Source organism: Natrix helvetica (assembly GCF_964273705.1).
Source record: "Natrix helvetica genome assembly, chromosome: 1".
Classification (NCBI taxonomy): domain Eukaryota; kingdom Metazoa; phylum Chordata; class Lepidosauria; order Squamata; family Natricidae; genus Natrix; species Natrix helvetica.
This window is the reverse complement of record NC_138548.1, coordinates 39,565,392-39,586,213: the sequence shown is the minus strand read 5'-3', so window position 1 is coordinate 39,586,213 and position 20,822 is coordinate 39,565,392. Positions and strand designations below refer to the sequence as shown.

At 43.4% G+C, this 20,822-nt stretch overlaps 1 protein-coding gene across 1 annotated transcript; it reads right to left on the bottom strand.

Annotated features, from left to right (window-relative positions):
* Window positions 1-10,421: 10,421 nt before the first annotated feature.
* On the bottom strand, window positions 10,422-16,374 carry ANKRD9 (ankyrin repeat domain 9). Its single transcript, XM_081935288.1, has 2 exons — window positions 15,666-16,374; window positions 10,422-11,594 (listed from the first exon to the last, which is right to left on the bottom strand). The coding sequence occupies exon 2, from the start codon at window positions 11,508-11,510 to the stop codon at window positions 10,623-10,625; it is 888 nt and encodes a 295-aa protein (XP_081791414.1). The 5' UTR covers window positions 11,511-11,594; window positions 15,666-16,374; the 3' UTR covers window positions 10,422-10,622.
* Between the last annotated feature and the right edge of the window lie 4,448 nt (window positions 16,375-20,822).

The window sequence follows — 20,822 nt, the reverse complement described above, 5'->3', positions numbered from 1 at the left end:
AGAATAATTGCCCTTTTAAGTGAACTTCAAATAAGATTCTTTTTCAGTGTGAGAATTTACTGGTGCATATCTTTTGAAATTGCTTTGGCTATAGAATATTCTACTATAGAAAAAAATCTCTTCACCAAGTTTTATTGTTGGAAGATATAGCCACTGATATTTTAATATTAGTTCATGAAACCCTCAAAAAAAGTGTGCAATGGATTAAATGGCAAGATTTTTCCATGGTCTGAAACAGGAGTGATAAAAGGTTCCACTTTTTTTTACTGCAGATCAAATAGAACATAATCTATTTTTCTCTTGATGCATATGGAAATAAGAAAAAAAATGGTTGCCTTCGTAAGTCTATATACTCTTATCTAACAGTCACCCTTACTATATGCACTTGCGTTTACTATCAAATAAACATGCATCAGACTGTTCAGTGAGATTTCTCTTATCAGGAAACAGTCCTAATTGCTAGTGTTGCATTTACCATGATTAAAGAAGAATAGAAAGAAGATGGACAAACACATCTCACTGATGCAAGGCATCACGGCTATGCTATGAAGCGCGGAGGGTGTCAGGCCTGGAAGCCATATTTTACATTGTGCCTTCAGACCTGCCACATTTATTGCTGTGGGAAACTGGGAGGAGGGGTTATATGGAGTGGGGTAGATATAGTCAAAATAACATTCCTTTCTCAGATTCAAGGACATCTTGCCCTGCATCTGAAGTGGCGTGACTGGGAGGCATCTCCAGTTGGGACGGTGCCTGGTTGGGCCATGTGATGGACATGTGGGTGCTGGGCAAGGACTTGAACTTCCACTTGGGTGGGGAAAACCTGGAAGCTTTCAGATTCGGCTTTTCCCAGATGTGCCAATATGACATCTCTAATAAAATGGAACTTTGAGGAAACTCAAGCCTCGGAGTCTTCTTTTGTTAGGGGTGTTACTTGGAACCCTGATGTTACCCTGAATCTGTAAGTTTCCAGGTTTTCCCCACCCAAACGAAAGTTCAAGAACCCTGACATGCAGTTTTCAATTTCTCTCACTTGGATCTAGCAATTTCACCAGTGCTTTCTACAAACAACATTCCTGATGAGATCCCACTTGAATACTGTGTTGAAGTGCCTTTCTTCCATTGTAATGAGTCTTCTTTGAAAGAAAATGGAAGCAAGATTTCTTAGTCATCACTTACACTTTTTGATTGCTTCCTGACAATTAGTACTCTTTCTTTCAAATGCCAGCTCAGATTGGTCCTTTGGAGCTTATTGAGACAAAAAGGGAATCACCCACCAAAGAGAAAAAGCAGAGCCTCCCCTTTCTTTCTCTCATATAGCAACGTGGCATGAGATTTTGTAGGTATCTGGGCAACTGTTTCTAATGCTTTGGTGCCAAAGTGGGAGGCAAGGAAAGACTTTTTTGACTGCTGAACAAAAGGCCACCAATTACATACTTCTCACAGCTGTTGCGCTATTGCCTCCTACCCAGCAGAAATCTGCAGAATTCAAAATAAGGCTGTGGTGCCACTAACAAGAATGCCACCCTTGCATCTAGAATTCCTGCCAGAAAATATCTTTATTGATGCACTCTAAATAGCTTAATGGTGAACCTGGTTAGGAAAGCACAAATTGCAAAATTAAATACCTGTTAAATGCTGGCATAACTTCTGACTGATAAAGAAAAACGTGAAAGCTACATTTTTTCCCAAGGGCTGACTATCTCTACAGCCTGTTTTCAATACTGTGATTCAGCCTTGCAGTGTATTGAGGTTCAGGATGAGGATCAACAAAAGCTATTGCATGTAACCAGAGAGGTTTTTTTTTTAAAAAAGAAAAGTGATTCTGTTGAAATTCTGCTCATTTTTTGTCCTACCAGGTACTTCTCAAAAAAGAAGGCTAGATCCAGTGGAATCATGAAGAGCTTTATTACTGAGTTGCTTCCCCCAAATTCCCCAATCCCTCATTATTCTCCCTTCCTGTATCTTAGCTTTCAATTTAAAAAGCAACACCAAATGCCAAGGAAAGTTCAGCTTTGTCTTTAGGAATGCCATTTTGCTGCCTGAAGATCTACTTGAGAATATACAGTGTTGAATGGTGGCAGGAAAACAACTGCAAGGATTAATCAACTTGATAATGATTTGACAAGAAATCTAAAAAAGCTCATGGATTCTTAGGGGACTTTGCTGAATGGATTTTTTATGTGTAGTATTATGTTTGCATCAGTGGTGGGATTCAAAACTTTTTACTACCGGTTCTGTGGTCATGTCATGGCTTGGTGGGCGTGACGGGAAGAATACTGTAAAATCTCTCCATTTCCACCCCACTCCAGGGCAAGGATACAAAAATCCCCATTCCCTCCCCATCCCACTAGCCTGCTTTCCAGCTCTGTTCTCCTGTGCAGGGCAACAGAAGAAGACCCAGCCTATCAGGTGGGACTCGAGAGACAGATGGGGGCGGAGCCAGCTAGAGATGGTATTTGCCGGTTCTCCGAACTACTCAAAATTTCAGCTACTGGACTCAGTTGATCAAATAGCACACAAACTTATTTGCCTGATCTACAATTGTGAGTTTTGCCATAAGGCATAGGTTGATAGAAACACAGTGTTGCAATTCTTCAAGTGAATTGTGAAAAATTGGCAATGGTATCTGAATCCTTCTTGTTTAAAAGAGGCAACAACCAGTTGTTTTTCTTTTTCATTTGTGAAAGGGAGGCAGCTTAGCATAGTCAGGAATAGACTTGTGTGAAAGCCATATGAGTAATGTTGGTACTGAAAAGCCACCTTGCTACCAACAATATCAAAACTGATGAACACAGTGGGGAAGAATTATGAAAACTGATATCATATATCTCTCTCATTCCCCCACTTCTCCAGGCTAAATGCATTCAGTACTTCCAACTGTTCTTCATCAATTTCCAGGTTCCAGGTTCCTTATCATCTTGGTTGCTCTCCTCCATAATGGTCCATTCAGAGGTGGTATTCAGCAGATTCTGACCAGTTCTGAAGAACCGTGTAGTTCGGAGAACCAGTAAATACCACCTCCGACGGTTCCTGCCCACATTTATTCTCTGTCTCCCGAGTCCCAGCTGATCGGGAAGAAATGGGGATTTTGCCGTAACCTTCTCCCAGACTGGGGAGGGAATGGAGATTTTACAGTATCCTTCTCCTGTCATGCCCACCAAGCCATGCCACCCCCACCAAGCCACACCCACAGAACTGGTAGTAAAAATGTTTGAATCCCATCACTGGTCCAGTTGGTCTGTTTCTCCTAAACTGGTAACCAAATTAGATGTAACGTTCTATGTGTGGCCTGACCAATGAAGAATGTAGAGTAGATCTATCTCTACCTCTCTCCCTATCTATCCATCCATCCATCCATCCATCCATCCATCCATCCTTCCATCCATCTATCTATCTCCCCAATCCGTTTGTCATCTATAAAAATGATAATCCTATTATTTAACCCCCTCATTCACGTATTTATAAATATATTAAACAGTGCAGGGCCTAGAATGGCCCCTTGCAGTATACCACTCATCACTTCTTCCAGACTGTTGTAGAGCCACTGTTGTACATTTATTTATTGGGTACAATTGTTTAGCAAACTTTATATCCATTTAACAGTAGCACACCTGTGATCAATTAACCTTTCAAAAATTGAGATCAAGTTGATTAACTATGACATCTGCCAAATACATGCTCCCCAAAAAATTGCTGAATGATAGTTTCAGAGTTTTCCTTCCACTATCAATAGCAAGGTCTGTGACTAGTTAAGTCCTCTTTTTTTCCTTCCTTATTCCCAGAATAATGTTTCCCCTTCTTCAGTCTTCTGGCACTAGACTTGCCTCAAATTTCACTGAAGGGGGCAATTTGTATTCCCAAACTGGCTGGCATTGAAAGTGTGGCCAATCACAACAGAATTGGAGCAGAATACAAAATGATGAATTTCTAGTCCTCCAGAATGTTTCCTACCATTACAAATGATCCTTGCTTCCTCCCTCCCTCTCCTTCCTTCCTTCTTTCCTCCCTCCCTCCCTCTCTTCCTTCCTATACTTTGAAACAATGCATAGGAATGCATCCATCCATCATTTTTATTTGTAAGGAAGGACATCTGTACCACCAGTGCAGAGCCTAAAGGTTTTTAAAGAAATAGAAATAATGGAGGAGAGGATGTTTTGTTCTGCAGTTTGCTAGTTTTCTATTTTATTTTTTTAACTGAAAGAATCTTTAAAAATCAGAAAGGAGCCTAATGCCAAAGAAGCTGTCAAAACCTTTGTGACAACAAGGCACTGGGTTACCCATCTGCAATAAAGGCTAAAGCAGATAGAAAGTTGGTAGGTCCCTTTGTTTAAAGTCTTTGTTTGCTACAAATATGAGGTCAAGTTCCTTTTCATACGTATATTCTTTGGGGTATTGTGCACCCTTCCCTAATACGATGTCCTTCATACATTTAAAATGTTTCAAAGTTGGCGATGCTGCCTAAAGACACCGAGAGTTGACATTTAATATATCTAGGGACTATTAAATTGGGATATGCTGATTTAATATAAGAAAATTAATTATTTTCTGTTTATTGCCTTCAAGTCTGTATGGTGCATGGACCTGGATTTAAAAAGAGAAAAAAGTCAAGCTTTATACAAATTTTGCATTCTTAAGAGTCATAATTCTTATTGGTTGCTCAGAAATCCAATAGAAGGCAACTTAGCAAACTCTGCACCTGATGAAGAACTGTCTGCTGAAATCCTCCATGCAATTTGGCCATGATTGCTGGATGATAAATGAAAAACACTATGTTCTCCTTGCATCTCTTTTCCTAATATCTTAATATCTCATCTTTATCTTGATGGTTCTGTATAAAACTTTACTTTTTTTCTGCTTGAAGCCTCAAAGGAAAAATGTCCATTTATGTCTACTATTCCTGCCCTTGATGAAATCCAGTCTGTTCCCTTTTAGTCTGGCTGATGATAACAATCCCAAGCTGTTTTGTAAAGCATGGCAGCACGTTTGCAGTAGTCATTCATTGGCTTTTGAAATGTTCCACTGCCGAACATTGCAGAAATGCCTTCACAGTGATGACGTTTGCAATGACATGTCCTGATTTTGATGAAAGACCTTTCCTGGGCATGTTTTCAAGTCTTAGGAAACAAAAGAGTTCCTTGTGTGGTAACACAAAAAACCTCCTAAACAGTAGGCTTCTTGTTCAATACCTTACTTTTTATTTTTGTTTTTTACAAATAATGGTTTATCCAAATATATTAACAAAAAGTTTGAAAATTGGTTCGGTCTCTGATGCAGCGATGATTTAAATCACCTAAGGTTCAACAGTAATTTGTTACTTCCAAACCACGTTGCATAGGAAATATGGATAAAAATTATCAAAGGATAATTAAAGGCTGCCTTTAAAGCAAAGGCTGTTGACTTACATATGTTAGTAGAAGCACAAAAATGCAAATGGAGGAAACCTACCCCATGCCAGAGCTTGAAAGTGGGTAGTGGAAGGATGTTGAATGTTCAGAGGAAAAGTGGGAAACTCATTGTTTGGAGAAATGGCATGGGATAACATTGAGAAGGATGGAAGGCAAGCATTTTGTTGCAGATTACACTTACTTTCAAGTGGCTTGACATATTTCATATGTTTGCAGCCATTTTTCAAAGGTACTTTCTAGGGATGGGCTTCAAAAATTTCAGCAATGGGTTCTCTGCCCAGTTGCTGGGTGTGGCCTAGTCAGCCTCCTGCACCAAGGCGGGAGGGGGGCGTTTTCACCGTTCCCAGTCTCCAGAGACTTTCCTCAAGCCTCTGGGAGGGCAAAAACTGCCTCCCCCAGGCTCCAGAGGCTCCCTGGAGGAAATGGGCCTGTTTCCAGCCTTCTGGAACTTCCAGGATACCTGTTTTTCCTCCTCCCTGAGCCTCTTCACAGGCCCTGCAACTTACCTTGCATCCAAAACAGGCTGCATAGACATTCCTGGGAGGGGAGAGAGGGGCAGGGCAGAGTGGGCGTGGCCAGCCAGGGCTGGTATTTGGAGGTTCTCCGAGCCAGCCATAACATTAGCTACGGTTCTCCCGAACCTGGCGAACCCGTAGCAGCCTACCCCTGGTACTTTCTGTGCAACTCCTTCCAGAAGGGCAGATAGGTTGCTCATTTGTCTCCTTTTCATTTAGAGAATGCCAATACTAAATTGGCATAAAAATGAAGAGAGTTATATAAGCTACCCGCAAAAGGTGCCCCCTTTGAGACAAGTATTCAGTTACCGAGAAGACAGAGTGGAATCTGTGAGGAAAGATATATATTGTAAGTTACAAAAGGGATCATTATACTTAAATGCTGGTGACAGCAATCAGAGTTGTTTTAGCAGGGAGCTGCTGGCATATGTGGTGGTTATGGTAGAGAATAATGGGAGAAGGACAAGTAGTGTAAACCTGCTCTGAACTCCTAAATAAAAGGAGGATGTAAATAAAATAAATAAAACACCAAATAAGTAATCTACCTTCAGAGTCCCCAACTCCTGGATGACTTGGTTCCAAGAATAACAGGTCCTGTAACAAAGTGCCATTGGATGAATTTCTCAAAGAAATGCTGAGGTAGGTTTATAGGCACAGTGGCAGTTTCACTTAACAAGGAAAATCTGTAGTTATCATTGGATCTTAATCTACCATTTTACTTCTCACACTGGACATCATAGTATACACAGTATGTCCTTTTCTAAGAGGCATTTTCAGGATCTCAACTTTTTAAAAAAAATCTCTTTGCAGTTGGTCAAATCTCATGCTCAAAAGTTTGATTATTACTTGATTTTTATTTAGTTTTGACATTCATGCCAAATGAGATTACAATTTGGGTATCATTATATCAGGCTAAACTCTGGTTGCCTAGCTGTGGCTGGTTATGTTGGACAAATGCTGTCTCTTATTGTAACTTCTCAAGGGTCTGATGGCCCTTCAGCACAGGCAGGAAAATAGGACTTTTTGTCAAACTTCTGGTGAACCACTACTCCATATTCAAGAGAGACCTGTTTTTGAAAATCGCGGAAAGAAAATTAAGAACCTGAGCATTCAGGAAACATTCTCATTCATCCTTCCAGTCCATGGAAGAAGACTGGGAAAAGGTACGACTACTATAATCCAATGATCATGATGGAAAAGATCTGATTTTGATTATCTTTGTCTGATGTATCAAGATAATTAATCACTAGAATAAGGATTGCACTTCACAAGGAAAGGTTTGTTTGGCCAAAACATGTAAAGATTGATTAGGTTTAACTTTAATTTATGAGATGTGGAATGTACTGTAAATCCTGAATTAAATCCCTCGTATAAAGACATGTAAGTTGTAGAAAGTTAAACCTTATTGTTAAAATGAACCCTATACAAACACTCAAGAGTAAAATAAAAAAAATTGACTCATAAAGTTAATGGCCTTCTTTGTACACTTTTACTCAGAGAATGGAAATAAATAAGACCAAGCTTGAGTTCTTAATCTAGATTCCAGAAGGACCAACATGATTTAATATGAAACAGACCTCGTAGGATGTTTTCTATGACTGAAATATAGCAATTGAAGGATAGCATTTATTTAAAGAAAAGAGAAGAGACACAGAGAATGCATTGCATTGCAAGTTAAGAGCACCCTTTCTCGCTCATTGCAAGTTAAGAGGACCTTTTCTTGCACCCTTATTCAAGTGAATACATTTGAAATGCTTTACAGAGCATTTTGGTTAATTGCTGACTAAGTTAACTATCTGGAAAGTTGAGACTATATCCTTATGTGAAACTTGACACAGGGAGTATCTATCAAACTTACAGATGATAATAGGTGGGGTGGCTAACACCCTAGAAGAAATAAATAAAATTCAACATGATTTTGATAGGTTATTGCAATTACAGTTAGAAGATAGGTTAATATGTTAATACTACAAAATATATAATTTTAAGACACAAGGTCAGAGTTCTTTGCTTCCCAAAATCAATTGTGCAAGTGTAGAATGGGAATATCTGGCTTGATGATGGTATTCGAGAAAAGTATCTTGGCTGCCGAGAAGGCAGATGCAATCTTAGGTTGTATCAATAGAAGTATGCTTTTTAACTCACAGGAAATATTTTTTCCACTGTTTGCTTTGGTTGAAAGTCACCTTGAGTATGGTGCTAAATTCTGACCCCTGCGCTTTAAGAGGGAATCAGAAATGGAGCAATTCAGAAAAGGGCTACAAAGATGTCCAAAGAATTAGAAATTAAACCCCGAGATGACAGATTGAAAGAGCAGGGTAAGTTTAGCTTGGAGAAAAGTTGATTGAGCTGGGCTAGGATAGGACTTTCCAAATATCTGTAAGGATTTATACAGAGGAATGTCTAACTCTAGACCTATTCTTCAACATTTTGTCACACATGGACTGCAAAACACTTAAGTGATTTGCAGACTCAGCGTATTGCGCCCAACAATTTGGGTCCTCATTTGACCACCTTGGAAGGCTGGAAGGCTGAGGGGCTCAACTTTGATCCCCTCAGAATCGAACTCCTGGAGTGAGCAGGGAGATAGCCTGCAGGACTGCATTCTAACCACTGTGCCACCACGGCTCTTAAATTTCCTATCTTAAATGATAGGAAAGCAGATTTCTTCAACTAAATATTGTGTGTATGTGCATGTGCAGGATAATTCAAATTATAAAAGAAATGTAACAGTGGAATAAAATACCCAGCGGGGGGACAGGGGAATTAGTTATATTGGTTACATTCAGGCAGGTGCTACACAGCCATGTATCTGGGGTGCAGAGAGAAGCCTGAAAGTGATGGCCTAAATGTACCCTTCCAACTCTAGATATCTAACCTAAGCAGGACAACAGATTCTGACCCAGAGCAGGGACTCTCCTCCAACTCCACCATCCACATTCCATTCTGCTGCTTTCCCTTAGAGGTCAGAATTGCATGTCTCCTATTCTCAGTATTGATTCTTTGCATTCATTCCCTAGTTTTTCTCCGGGAACTCAGAGTTATGTGTATCAGGATCTCCTCTCATCTTATCCCTTCCAGTGAGAGTAGGCTAAAATGGCCTAATAAATGGCTAGGAACTTAGGCTTGTGTCTTTGCATCCCATGTCTCATCACAGAGCCGCCAGTTTCTATGCTATTAAAGGACTGAAGTAAATTGTTTTTTTGCATTTTAGCCAACAATTGTGTACAAAGGGGGGGGGGGGGGAACTCGGTCTAATCCTTCTGGACCTGCATTGATTTGTTAGATGAATCTGGGCGATGGTGAGTGCACAATTTGACCCTCTTTTGCATCTTATTCTCATCCAAAACACTTTTTGTCTTTCTGAACCATTTTGTGAGGAGATATGGAACCAATCTGTAAGAATAACCAGTAGATGTCTACCGTATTCAGTGCTCAGCAGGCTAATGTTTATAGCCCCATGTTCTTAAAAAGGTTCATGAAATGAAGAGTTACAATGTGAACTGTGTGGCTATACAAATGTAATAGACAGACAGACCGCAAGACAGATGAGAAATGATTCTGAAGAGAACAATGGCAACAAGGATATGTGAAGCTTTGCGTTTTTACATCTTGGTTCTTGACCCTCATCAATATTCCTTCTGATCTCAAATAACTTGTGAATGGTTGCAAAAATATTTCCTTGACTTTGAATGTTTTTTTTCAGTTTTCACTACTTCTTACTGAAATAGTTACTGCTTTTATTGTTCCACTATGATTGTTCTTATTAATACCAATGGAGATTGCTATGTATTTAATGATTTTTTTTAAAAAAATTGTTTAATGCTCAGCTGATTTGACCTCCTCTCGGATGTGTGTACCTTTAAATAAAAGTGAACTATTGGTGGCAGAGAAAATAACAATAATTCTGTGTTAAGAAATTGACTCTTGCAATATATTGTCATGAGAAAATAATGAGAGAGCAAGAGAGTAAGGAGAGCTGGCCAATAGTTCAAATCTTTCTAATATCTAATAGCTATTTTATACAAAATGGTATTTTTGTTCCTTTTCACATTAGCTGGACACAACTCTATCAGAGGTAATAGCTTAAACCAACATTTCAATCTCTGGTTATGTTGTGTTTGTTTAAATTATATACAATCCTGTGGCATGTAATTTGAAGTTGACAAAGAAAAGGTTGAAAAACGACATACTCCAGACCTTTTGCTGTTTGGGAGTATATCCAGGTGTTTTTTTTTTTCAGCAATCAATATCCAGTTGGTGCATTATTTACCGTTGATCTATTGAGTGTGGATTACAAAAGCTACTCTGTTTCATTGCTTGGTTTAGCTTCTGGCCTAAAATGCTAATTCACTTGGACAGTCTACAAATCATCATGCCCAAGTTAAGCTTTAAGCTGTGCATCCTGCCATAAAATGGAATTTATTTTTAGAATGCACTCTAGGTGTTCCACTCTCTCCGACTGAGGGATAGTTAAATAAAACACAACATATTAAAATCTTTGGAAAAAAGTCTCTAATTAAAACAAGTGCTTCTCCTTCTCCCACACAGAGTTCATTTTTCAGTACATGGATTCTCCACACAACCTATTTTCATCACACAAGCAGCAACTGAAAGTGAGAGAGAGAGAGAGAGAGAGAAAGAGAGAGAGAGAGAGGGAGTCCAAGTGAGAGAAGGGGCTCTCTAGCTTATAATAATCTTAGCCTTTCAACGTCAGGTCCAAAGGTTTCAGAAAGTGCGGCAAAGGTAGACCATCCAGAGCTTCTGGGAAATGTTCGCGTGAAATGCTCCCAATTAAAACTTGCATGGATCTAACAAAGAGAGAGAAAGGAGCAAAACCAGTCAACCACTGATATCGACTATCACCCAGAAGGTCCTGCCAGGGCTGCTGGTCTTCCCGCAGCTGCTGTTTCATGGCAAAAGGGAAGCCTGTAGGCATGAAGAGCAAGAGCGTGTCCAGAAGGAGAAGCTTGGTGCGGAGATTTGATGCTGGACTTTCCCAAATTTGTTGTAGAAGTAGGTCTAGAGGTGTGTTCCCAGCACAGTCACCAAGGCAAGGCGAGGCTCCGTGTCCCAGCAGCAAAAGCAAACACTCCGGCCTGGCCAGTTCACATGCCACATGAAGGGCTGTTTTGCCACCTTCTACTCGACTGCAACCTCGGCGGTCCAAATAGGTAGCTCGGTCGCTTACTGGAAAGTTTTTGACAGCCTTCAGAATCTCTACTAGGACATGGATACGATTGTACCGGACAGCCATAGCTAAGTGAGGAGCTGAAGAGTGGCAGCAGCTGAAGTGAAGGCTCGGTACTGCAAAGGCACTTTTAGGAAATTGGTTCAGTAAATAGCGGGCATAAGGCTGGTGGTTGTGTACCAGGGCATAGAGCAGTGCCTCTGAAGGTGAATATGTGCTGACTTTGCCTCCTTCTTGCCAGTGGAAAACCTCCATGCGCCTCATGTCTTCCAGGAGCCATACTGGTAGCTGGTCTCTCACAGCTTGATAGAAAGCAAAAGAGGACTTCTTGCATTGCTTCTGAGACTGGGAGCTGTAGCTGTTGCAGCTGTTCAACCACTTGACATTCCAGGGCATCCTTGAGGTTGGGCTCACAGGGAAGGGCTCCCTTCTTGGCTACCAGATGTTTTGCTCATGAAGAGTCGAGAAGACGGAGGAAGGCTTTAAGAGAAAAGGAATTGTTTACAAACTACCCCTACCAAAAGCTATGTCCTTCTGTGTCTTTTTCTCTCCCATGCAAGGTTCATCGAGGTACAGGTATTCTGCAACATTCAACTATTAATTTAATGACTGTCTGAGGTTACAACAGCACTGAAAAAGGTGACTTTATGATCATTTCCCGCACTTACAACCATTGCGGCATCTCCATGGGCACGGGATCAAAATTCAGATGATTTGCAACCCACTCATATTTATGACGGTTGCAGTGTCCTGGAGTTACGCCATCATCTTTCGCAACCTTCTAACAAGCAAAGTCAATGGGGAAGCCAGATTCACTTAACAAGCATGTGACTAACTTAACAACTACAGTGATTCACTTAACAACTGTGACAGGAAAGGTCATAAAATGGAGCAAAATTCACAGAACAAATGTTTTGCCTAGCAACAAGAATCTTGGGCTCAGCTGTGGTCAGAAGTCGAGGACTACCTGTATTGTGATGTAGTTGACAAAAACTGTTTGAGGACGATGGGAAAAAACCTAGTGGTGAAATTCAATTTTTTTTTACTACCGATTCTGTGGGCGTGGCTTGGTGGGCGTGGCAGGGGAAAGATACTGCAAAATCTCCATTCCCACCGCACTCTGGAGCCAGCCAGGGGTGGCATTTGCCAGTTCTCCGAGCTACTCAAAATTTCTGCTACCAGTTCTCCAGAACCTGCTGAATTTCACCCCTGAAAGAACCCCTGCCTGAGTCTGAAGCTTCCCCATATTTATGGGAACTGCTTCAGGCACTGCCATCCAAGTCTTTGAAAATAGTTCTTGATCTCTCTGTTCAAACATCCATTACAGGGCAGTTAAAATTACCACGAAGTGAGGAGTTTTTGTTTTGAAACTCCAAGGCTCCATTGTCTCATTGGAAGGAACTCTGCTATTTACCAAATTTCAGATTCTACAGGAGTTTGAGGGTTTTGCAGTTTGCTCAGACAAAAAAAACGGGGGTGGTGGGGGACTAAAAAGTTTGTGGTATTGTTATTCTTGTCAGTTGCCTCCTCTCCAAGATCAGCTGTTGCGTGCAAAGTGTCAGGCTTCTGATGTTATTCTTTTCCTTCTATCCCTTTTGCGTAGATGGGATTTTTGCTGTTGCTTAATTTATAGAAGGTCAAGCTGGCACAGTATTTTTCCCAGCCTTTAAAGTCAAATAAAGACAGCTCAGTCAGTCTTCAGTGTTTAGATCAGATCAGTATTTAAACTACTGTGTTTTCCCCAAAATAAGACAGGGTTTTATTTTCTTTTGACCCCGAAAATAAGAGCTTGGTCTTATTTTCGGGGAGGTCTTATTATTTTTGAGGTGCAGGAGGCGGGGAGCGAGGTCACCTCATGGCTGTTGCTACGTTGCAATATTTTCGGGGAGGGCTTATTTTCCGGGGGAAAGCTTATTTTAGCACATGCACTCAAAAGCCGGATCGAGCTTATTATCCGGGGAGGTCTTCTTTTCAGAGAAACAGGGTATTTCTGAGGGTTTGTGGAACAAAAACAGTGCCAGTGCTTTTAAGATCTTTCACAATTTTTACCTATATTTCTCAAGTTACAATGGACTTGATGAGGATTTTTGGGGCAGCTTCTCTTAGCATAAACATATTTTTCTGTTTCTTCTCCCCCCCCCCTCTATCAATTAATAGACATATCTGGTTATCTATCAGCTTACCCTGCCCCTAATATCACTCAGCTCGGTTGAAAAATATTTATCTTAATCTCCAAATTCTGTAGACATTTCTTTCAGTGGTTATCACCTCTTGTAACATTAGTTCTGCTTAGTGATTAATTTTTCCCCTGCCCTTAAAAATAAGAAAGGAGTGAGGAGGTGTTGGCTGAACTAAGTAATTTAAATCTAACCCAGACTGAATCCATTTTCCCACATGACGGATGGAATGGAAATTTGCAGAGCTAGTTTTTACAAGGCACCTGAACTCTAATAAATTTGGTGTCCGTCCCCTTGATATTATTAAGTATGATAAAGGAAATAGACAGTACCTTTTTAGAGATATACATGGTCTGTACTTTATTTAACTGGGCTGTTAGTGACTCCTCATCTAAAAAACTGAATGCAATATGTACATATTTGTCTTAGCGCATTCATGACCAATAAATGAAGGGGCTATTTCACTCCTCAGTATCAAACTGAGCTACAAACAGCAGATCAGGCCTTGAAAAAATAACTGTCTTTGGTGAATTTTATGAGAGTCCCAGAAATGGGCTGCTAAATATGGAGTTTACGTCTCCCAGGAGCTCCAAAAGACTTCCGACCTACTCTGTATAAGCTTTGTTGTTGTTGTTAGTTGCGAAGTCGTGTCCGATTCATCACAACCCCATGGACAATGTTCCTCCAGGCCTTCCTATCCTCTACCATCCTCTGGAGTCCATTTAAGTTCACGTCAACTGCTTCGGTGACTCCATCCATCCACCTCATTCTCTGTCATCCCATTCTTCTTTTGCCCTCAATCTTCCCCAGCATTAGGCTCTTCTCCTGTGATCTTATAAGCTTATCTATCCCTATTCACCCCAATATTACAATTAATATAACACATGCAAGAGAGTGACTTCTTCAGTTTATTGTCTTGGAGCTGTTAGGTTTCCTAGGCAAGGAATGGAGCATTGTTATAGCCGCCCTTGAAAGCTTACTATACCCCCAATCACCATAGCCACAAAGGGATTTCCAAGTACATCATTAACACCACACCTTATCTTTCCTATTGATAGATCTGAGATAAATTAACTCTGCTAGCCAGTTCAGCTTTGTTTTGTTTTGTTTACCCTAACAGAAGGGTTTAAGGGTGCCTGCACTTTGTCTCAGGAAGGTGTGACGTTTGCTTCCTTTTCAAGGGCAAAGGCCATGAAGATCAGGCCCAACAGCAAGTAACAAAGGCTGACCTCCTGATCAAGTTGCAATTTGGAGAAGGCCAATCAAATACCACCCTGCAAATCCCAATCCATTTTGTTAGCGTTATGGCAAACTTGCTTTACAAGCAGAGTCCCCAGTGATCTCAACATCAGGATTTGCTCCTTCTTGGACTGGTACCTACTTGGAATATAGTATCTTGGGATTTAATATGTGGTCCAAAGGCACTTTCAGGCCAATCTACTGCACGGGTGTGTCTCAACCTTGGCAATATTAAGATGAATGGACTACAACTGCCAGCCAGCTGAGGAATTCTGTGAGTTAAAAAACCACTTGCCTCTTAAAGTTCCAAGGCTGAGAAGTTCAGGTCTGCACCTGGGGTCTCCAATCTGGCTGAGAAATTCTGGGAATTGAAGTCCACAAGTCTTAAAGTTGCCAAGGTTGGAGACTCTTGGTTGACAATATCTTGCCTTTGGATTTCCCCTTCCACTTCCTTCCCTTTTGAGCTAGCACGATCTTCACCCAACTGCACCCAAGGGGACCTTGCTGGTACACGGGCCAACAAGGGAATGTTCTCCAAACCTTGCACCCTTGAGGGCTCCAAATGCAGCTACCACTTGACCTGCTTTCCCCTCACTGGCATTCATCTTTCTTATCTTCTCTTGCCAAGCAGCAGCTTGTAACAAGACATGGAGAGGGGAGGAACAAGGTTGGGAGGCTCAGGGGAGGACAGGGACTCTCTCAATCTGGTTATACTGTGAGTTTTGTACCCACAACCTCTTTTCTGTAGTCTGCTCTCTCTCTCTCTCTCTCTCCCTCCCTCCCTCTCTCCCTCCCCCTCTCACTTGGGGAGTACCCGGCACCCCCAAAATGCTTCCCTTCCAAAGATCCCCCCTCCCTTTTCTAACAGTATTAAAAAAACAAACATGCATTTTTGGAGGTGTTGACGGTTCATCTTTCAAGACCTGAAGGGAGAACGGGCGCTACTCATCTCTCAAAAGACATCGCTGTGCCCCCAAGACCCTCGTTCTCTGCTTCTCACCCTCAGTCTTTCCAAGCGGCAGATGCCATTGCGGCCACGACCCCTGCGTCGCCCGCCTTCCCTCCCTCCTTCTCCTTCCCTCCCCCGATCTCCATCTTCCCTTCCTCTCGCCAGATGCCCCCGACCTCCTCTTACCTCGCGCGTCTCCACCCCAAAACTCCCAGCCAGCCCCGCCGGTCTTCCGAAAACGCCTGAGGGGCTTTAGATCTGGCATTCGCGGCTTGTGCCGGATCGAAGGGAAAGCTGGATCAAAAAAACAAAAAACCACCCCTTCTGGATCTTTCGTCCTGCCAAGAATGCAGCCTGGCGGGGTTCGCCTGCGGGTCGCGCCGGCTCTTCCTCGGGGCTGCCCGCAGCAATGAATGAACCGCTCGCTCGCTCTTTTTCTCCGGCTGCAGCCGCGCGCGCGCGCGCACCCGAGAGAGTCCCGCCGCCGCGGCTCTTCCCTCGCTCCCCCCGCCCTCGTGCGCTCCTCCGCTGCCTGCGCTCTCCTCCCCCTGCGGAAGAAGAGCGGCTGTGCTGGGCTCCCGGCTGCACCGAGCGCGAACCGCAGCGGGCGGGAACAGCAGCCGCCGCAGAGCCGTCTGGCTCAGCAGGAGGAGTAGCAGCGGCGGCGGTGGTGGCGGCGGCCAAACTTCAATTGCCTCCTCCGGGCTCTTTTATCCCCTTCCCCGATCCCGTGCGGTGAAGGTCGGCGAGGACCGGGGAACTGTCCAGAGCCTCAGGATTGGTCCCGGCAGGTCCTCCCCCCCCGGCTTCCCATTGGCTGAGAGGAGAGGATGGGGCCCCGCAGCGATTGTTGGCGTCAGCGGGAGGCAAAGTTCCAAGAAAGTTTCCGGGCGGCTTGTAAGTCGTAGGCGCTGGTGCTGTTGACCCTAAAAGGGGAGGAGGGCGAAAAGGGAGGCAAGGCATGTGGGGCTTCCCGCAGGGGATCAGAAGCCTCCCCTGCCCCCGAGCCCTCTTCCTCCCCTTGGGCCCCCTGTCCCTCCCCATCCTCAGGGTTTGCTCCAATGGGCTGCCTTAACGCGCTTATCTCTCGGAGGGAAACATTCCTAGCGCAGCTCTACTGCCCCATCGGCCACCCCTCTCCTGCCACAACAAGGGCGCCGCTAAAGGGGCTGCCCTTGCGCGCCTACTGTGAACCGGCTCTCCCATGGATGAAGCTAACAGTTGTTGTTGCCAAAACAAGGACAGGTGCACTAGAGAGAGCTGAGCGTTCGCCCCTTTCGCCCGGAAAAGTCGCAAGCTCCTGAATCTTGTTGCCACGATGGCTTATATAAGTTGGGGCTTTCCCTGGAATTCCTGTGTAACCCTCCTTCCGAGAAACGGAACTCATCGAAGTTCCGAGAACTTTTTTGATGTTGTTTTTGTTTTCGGTACTTGTTTTCAATACCAGAGAAAGTTCAGTTAAGGGAAGGGATTGGTGAATCGGCAGCTTAGTTTTCCCTTTCATCACTTGCCTGGACGTCAGCTGCCAATCACACTCTCTACAAATATTATTTATTTATTTATTTGTCAACATGTACAAGGTAACAGGTATTAGTATAGACATGGACATTTTCGTATGAGATTGGTACAAATGGATGGATACAAATAAGTATAACATGGCCATGAACACATTAAATGAGTACATATCAATGGGGACAGTAGGACAGGGACGGTAGGCACGCTGGTGCGCTTAGGTCCACAGTGGACAGTTTTGGTCACCACACTGTAAAAAAATTGTTGAGATTCTAGAAAAAGTACAGAGAAGAGAACCCAGGATGATTAGGGGACTGGAGGCTAAAACATATGAAGAACGGTTGCAGGAACTGGGCATAGCTACTATAGTGAAGAGAAGGACCAGGGGAGACATGATAGCAGTGTTCCAATATTTGAGGGGCTGCCACAGAGAGGAAGGGTCAAGCTATTTTCCAAAGCATCTGAAGGCCAGACAAGGAATAATGGATGGAAACTGATCAAGGAGAGATTCAACCTAGAAATGAGAAATTTTCTGACAGTGAGAACAATCATCCAATGAAACAGCTTGCCTTCGGATGTTGTGGGAGCTTCATCACTAGGGTTTCAAGAAGAGATTGGACTGCCATTTGTCAGAAATGGTGTAGGGTCTCCTGCTTAGGTGAGAGGTTGGACCTTGTAGATGACCTACAAGGTCCCTTCCTACTAAATCTGTTAAGTGACATCTGCCTATCCCAGGTTCTTGGGAAGAACTCAAAAGGTAGATAAAACTGCAGATCCAGCCTGAATATCTGGTTGACTGTGCGATAAACCACAATAATAAAATAGTAATTGGTGCAATCCCAAAACAACTAGAGTACCACTGGAACACCATCAGCATTGACAAATTCACAAGTCAATTGCAAAAAGCAACTTTATTTGGAACAGCTTGTATCCTGTAACCATATCTTGTAACACCATCAAATATCCACATCTGCCCATCTCAAGTCCTTGAGAAGGACTCGATAGGTGTACAAAAATGCCAAATCCAGCCTAAATATCTGGCTGTCTGTGATGAACCATAATACTTTATTAAACTTGTATGTCAACTGGACAGATCTCAGTTCTTCAAACACATCAGCAGCCACTAAAGACACTGAAATGTGCTGGATTACATTTATGGCTAATTTTTTCTGGGAGAAGAAAAAAGCTGTCTTAGTTATGGGCTCATCTTGTAAGTAACATGGCAGAAAAAGTATGGCAGAAAAAGAGGTTACTAGGGCATGTTTGTGAGCAAGAGCCCTCAGATACTCTTGTACTTCTTGACACACCCACTTCAAATGCTTGTATTTTCTTTGTATATGTGGTTTTGGGTTGAATGATTTTTGCATGCATAGTATCTATCTCTTCTGAGAATAGTGATGTTGGAGATTCCCACACAGATTTTCATACCTCTCTTGGTGAGGTAATTGGGTGTTTCCAAATTCTGGGTGAGCTTTGTGTGACATGCCTAGCAAGGTACATATCTGAAAATCAAGAATTACTATCAAGAATAACCTGCAATAAATTATTTGTTGAATTTGCTCCTTGGATTGTATTTGCTAATGAAGGGTACTGCATTTCTATTTTCTTCTGTGCTTACTATTTGTTAGTTCTGTCTTAAAATTGGAGGTAAACCCATCTACAATGTACATTGGATTTTAAAAAAAGTTTTACAACTGTTCAGAAGCAAAGTTCGCACTGAATCCTGCACCTTTACCTTTACCTTTATTTCGATTTTTATACCGCCTCCTCTCCCCAAAGGGACTCGGGGCGGTGTACAGTCAAATAAAACAGATAAAATGGAATACAAACATACAAACATAAAAACATAGAAGAGGAGGCAATACGACACTGTACAAAGTAAAGTAGATAAAAACAATATTTCAACAATCCTAAAAATACCCAATTAAAATTACCCAGTTAAAATATATCTGCCAGGAGGTATAATAAGGTTATGAATGGTCCAGGCCGGCTAAACGGAACAGGTGAGTCTTCAGTTTTCGTCGAAAGGAGGGGAAGTCGGTGGTGGTTCTGATATCGGGGGGGAGGTCATTCCAGAGGGTTGGGCCCATCACAGAGAAGGCTCTACTCCTAGGTGCCGCCCGTTGGCATTGCTTAGTGGACGGCACCCGGAGGAGTCCTTCCCTGTGAGAGCGAATCGGTCGCAGGGAAGTGTGTGGTAGGATGCGATCCCGCAAGTACCTAGGTCCTGAGCCATGGAGCGCTTTAAAGATGGTAATTAACACCTTGAAACGCACCCGAAAGACCACAGGCAGCCAGTGCAGCTCGCACAGGAGCGGTGTTACGTGGGAGTACCTAGTACTCCCGAAGATAGTTTATTTATAGTTTATAGTTTATAGTTTATTTAATTTATAGACCGCCCCCTCTCCCCGTAGGGACTCGGGGCGGTGTACAGACCATTCGTAATCAAAACAATAAAATGACATAAGACATAAGACATGCAACATAAACAACTCACACACACGGTCTGTTATAAAATCCCAAAACCAATTAAATATTAAGAACAATTTTAAAACCCATTAAAACCCCAATATAAAATTTAAAAAGCCATCCAGGAAGGTTTGAATAGATGTTAAATGCAGTTACGATTATGGTTGTAATTAAGCCAGACCTGCTACTCGAAACAGGTGGGTCTTGAGTTTCTTGCGGAAGGAGCGGAGATCAGAGGTGGTTCTAATATCGGGGGGGAGGTCGTTCCAGAGGGTTGGGCCCATCACAGAGAAGGCCCTACTCCTAGGCACCGCCCGCCCGCACTGTTTAGCGGATGGTACCTGGAGGAGGCCCTCTCTGTGAGAGCGGATTGGTCGCAGGGATGTATGGGGTAGAATGCGATCCCGCAAATAACTAGGTCCCGAGCCATGGAGCGCTTTGAAGATGACAATCAACACCTTGAAACGCACCCGAAAGGCCACAGGTAGCCAGTGCAGCTCGCGCAGGAGAGGTGTTACATGGGAGTACTTAGTACTCCCCATAATAACCCGCGCGGCTGCATTCTGGACCAGCTGGAGCCTTTGGGTGCATCTCAAGGGGAGCCCCATGTAGAGAGTGTTACAGTAATCAAGGCGAGAAGTCACTAGGGCATGAGTGACTGTGCAAAGGGCGTCCCGCTCCAGTAAGGGACGCAATTGGCGCATCAGGCGAACCTGATGGAACGCCCCCCTAGCCACGGCCGTCACATGATCATCTAGCGACAGCCGGGAATCTAGGAGGACGCCCAAATTGCGTACCCTATCCACCGGGGGCAGTTGTACCCCCCCAATGGCCAGAGATGGAACACATTGGCTAAAGCGGGGCGCCGGTAGCCACAGCCACTCCGTCTTGGAAGGGTTGAGTCTGAGTCTGTTGTCGCCCATCCAGACCCGCACGGCTTCCAGACACCGGGACATCACCTCGACGGCTTCGTTGGGGTGGTTCGGGGTAGAAATGTATAACTGAGTGTCATCTGCATACAGATGGCACTCAACCCCGAATCCTCGAATGATCTCACCCAGCGGTTTCATGTATGTGTTGAACAGGAGAGGGGAGAGGACCGACCCCTGTGGCACTCCACACGTGAGCGGCCTCAGGGTCGATCTCTGCTCTCCCGCCAACACACATTGCGTCCGACCGGAGAGGAAGGAGGAGAACCACCGCAAAACGGTGCCCCTCACCCCCATCCCCTCCAGCCGACGCAACAGGATACCATGGTCGATGGTATCGAAAGCCGCTGAGAGGTCTAACAGGACTAAGAGGGAGGAACAACCCCCATATTTCGCCCTCCAGAGATCATCCACCAACGCGACCAAAGCCGTC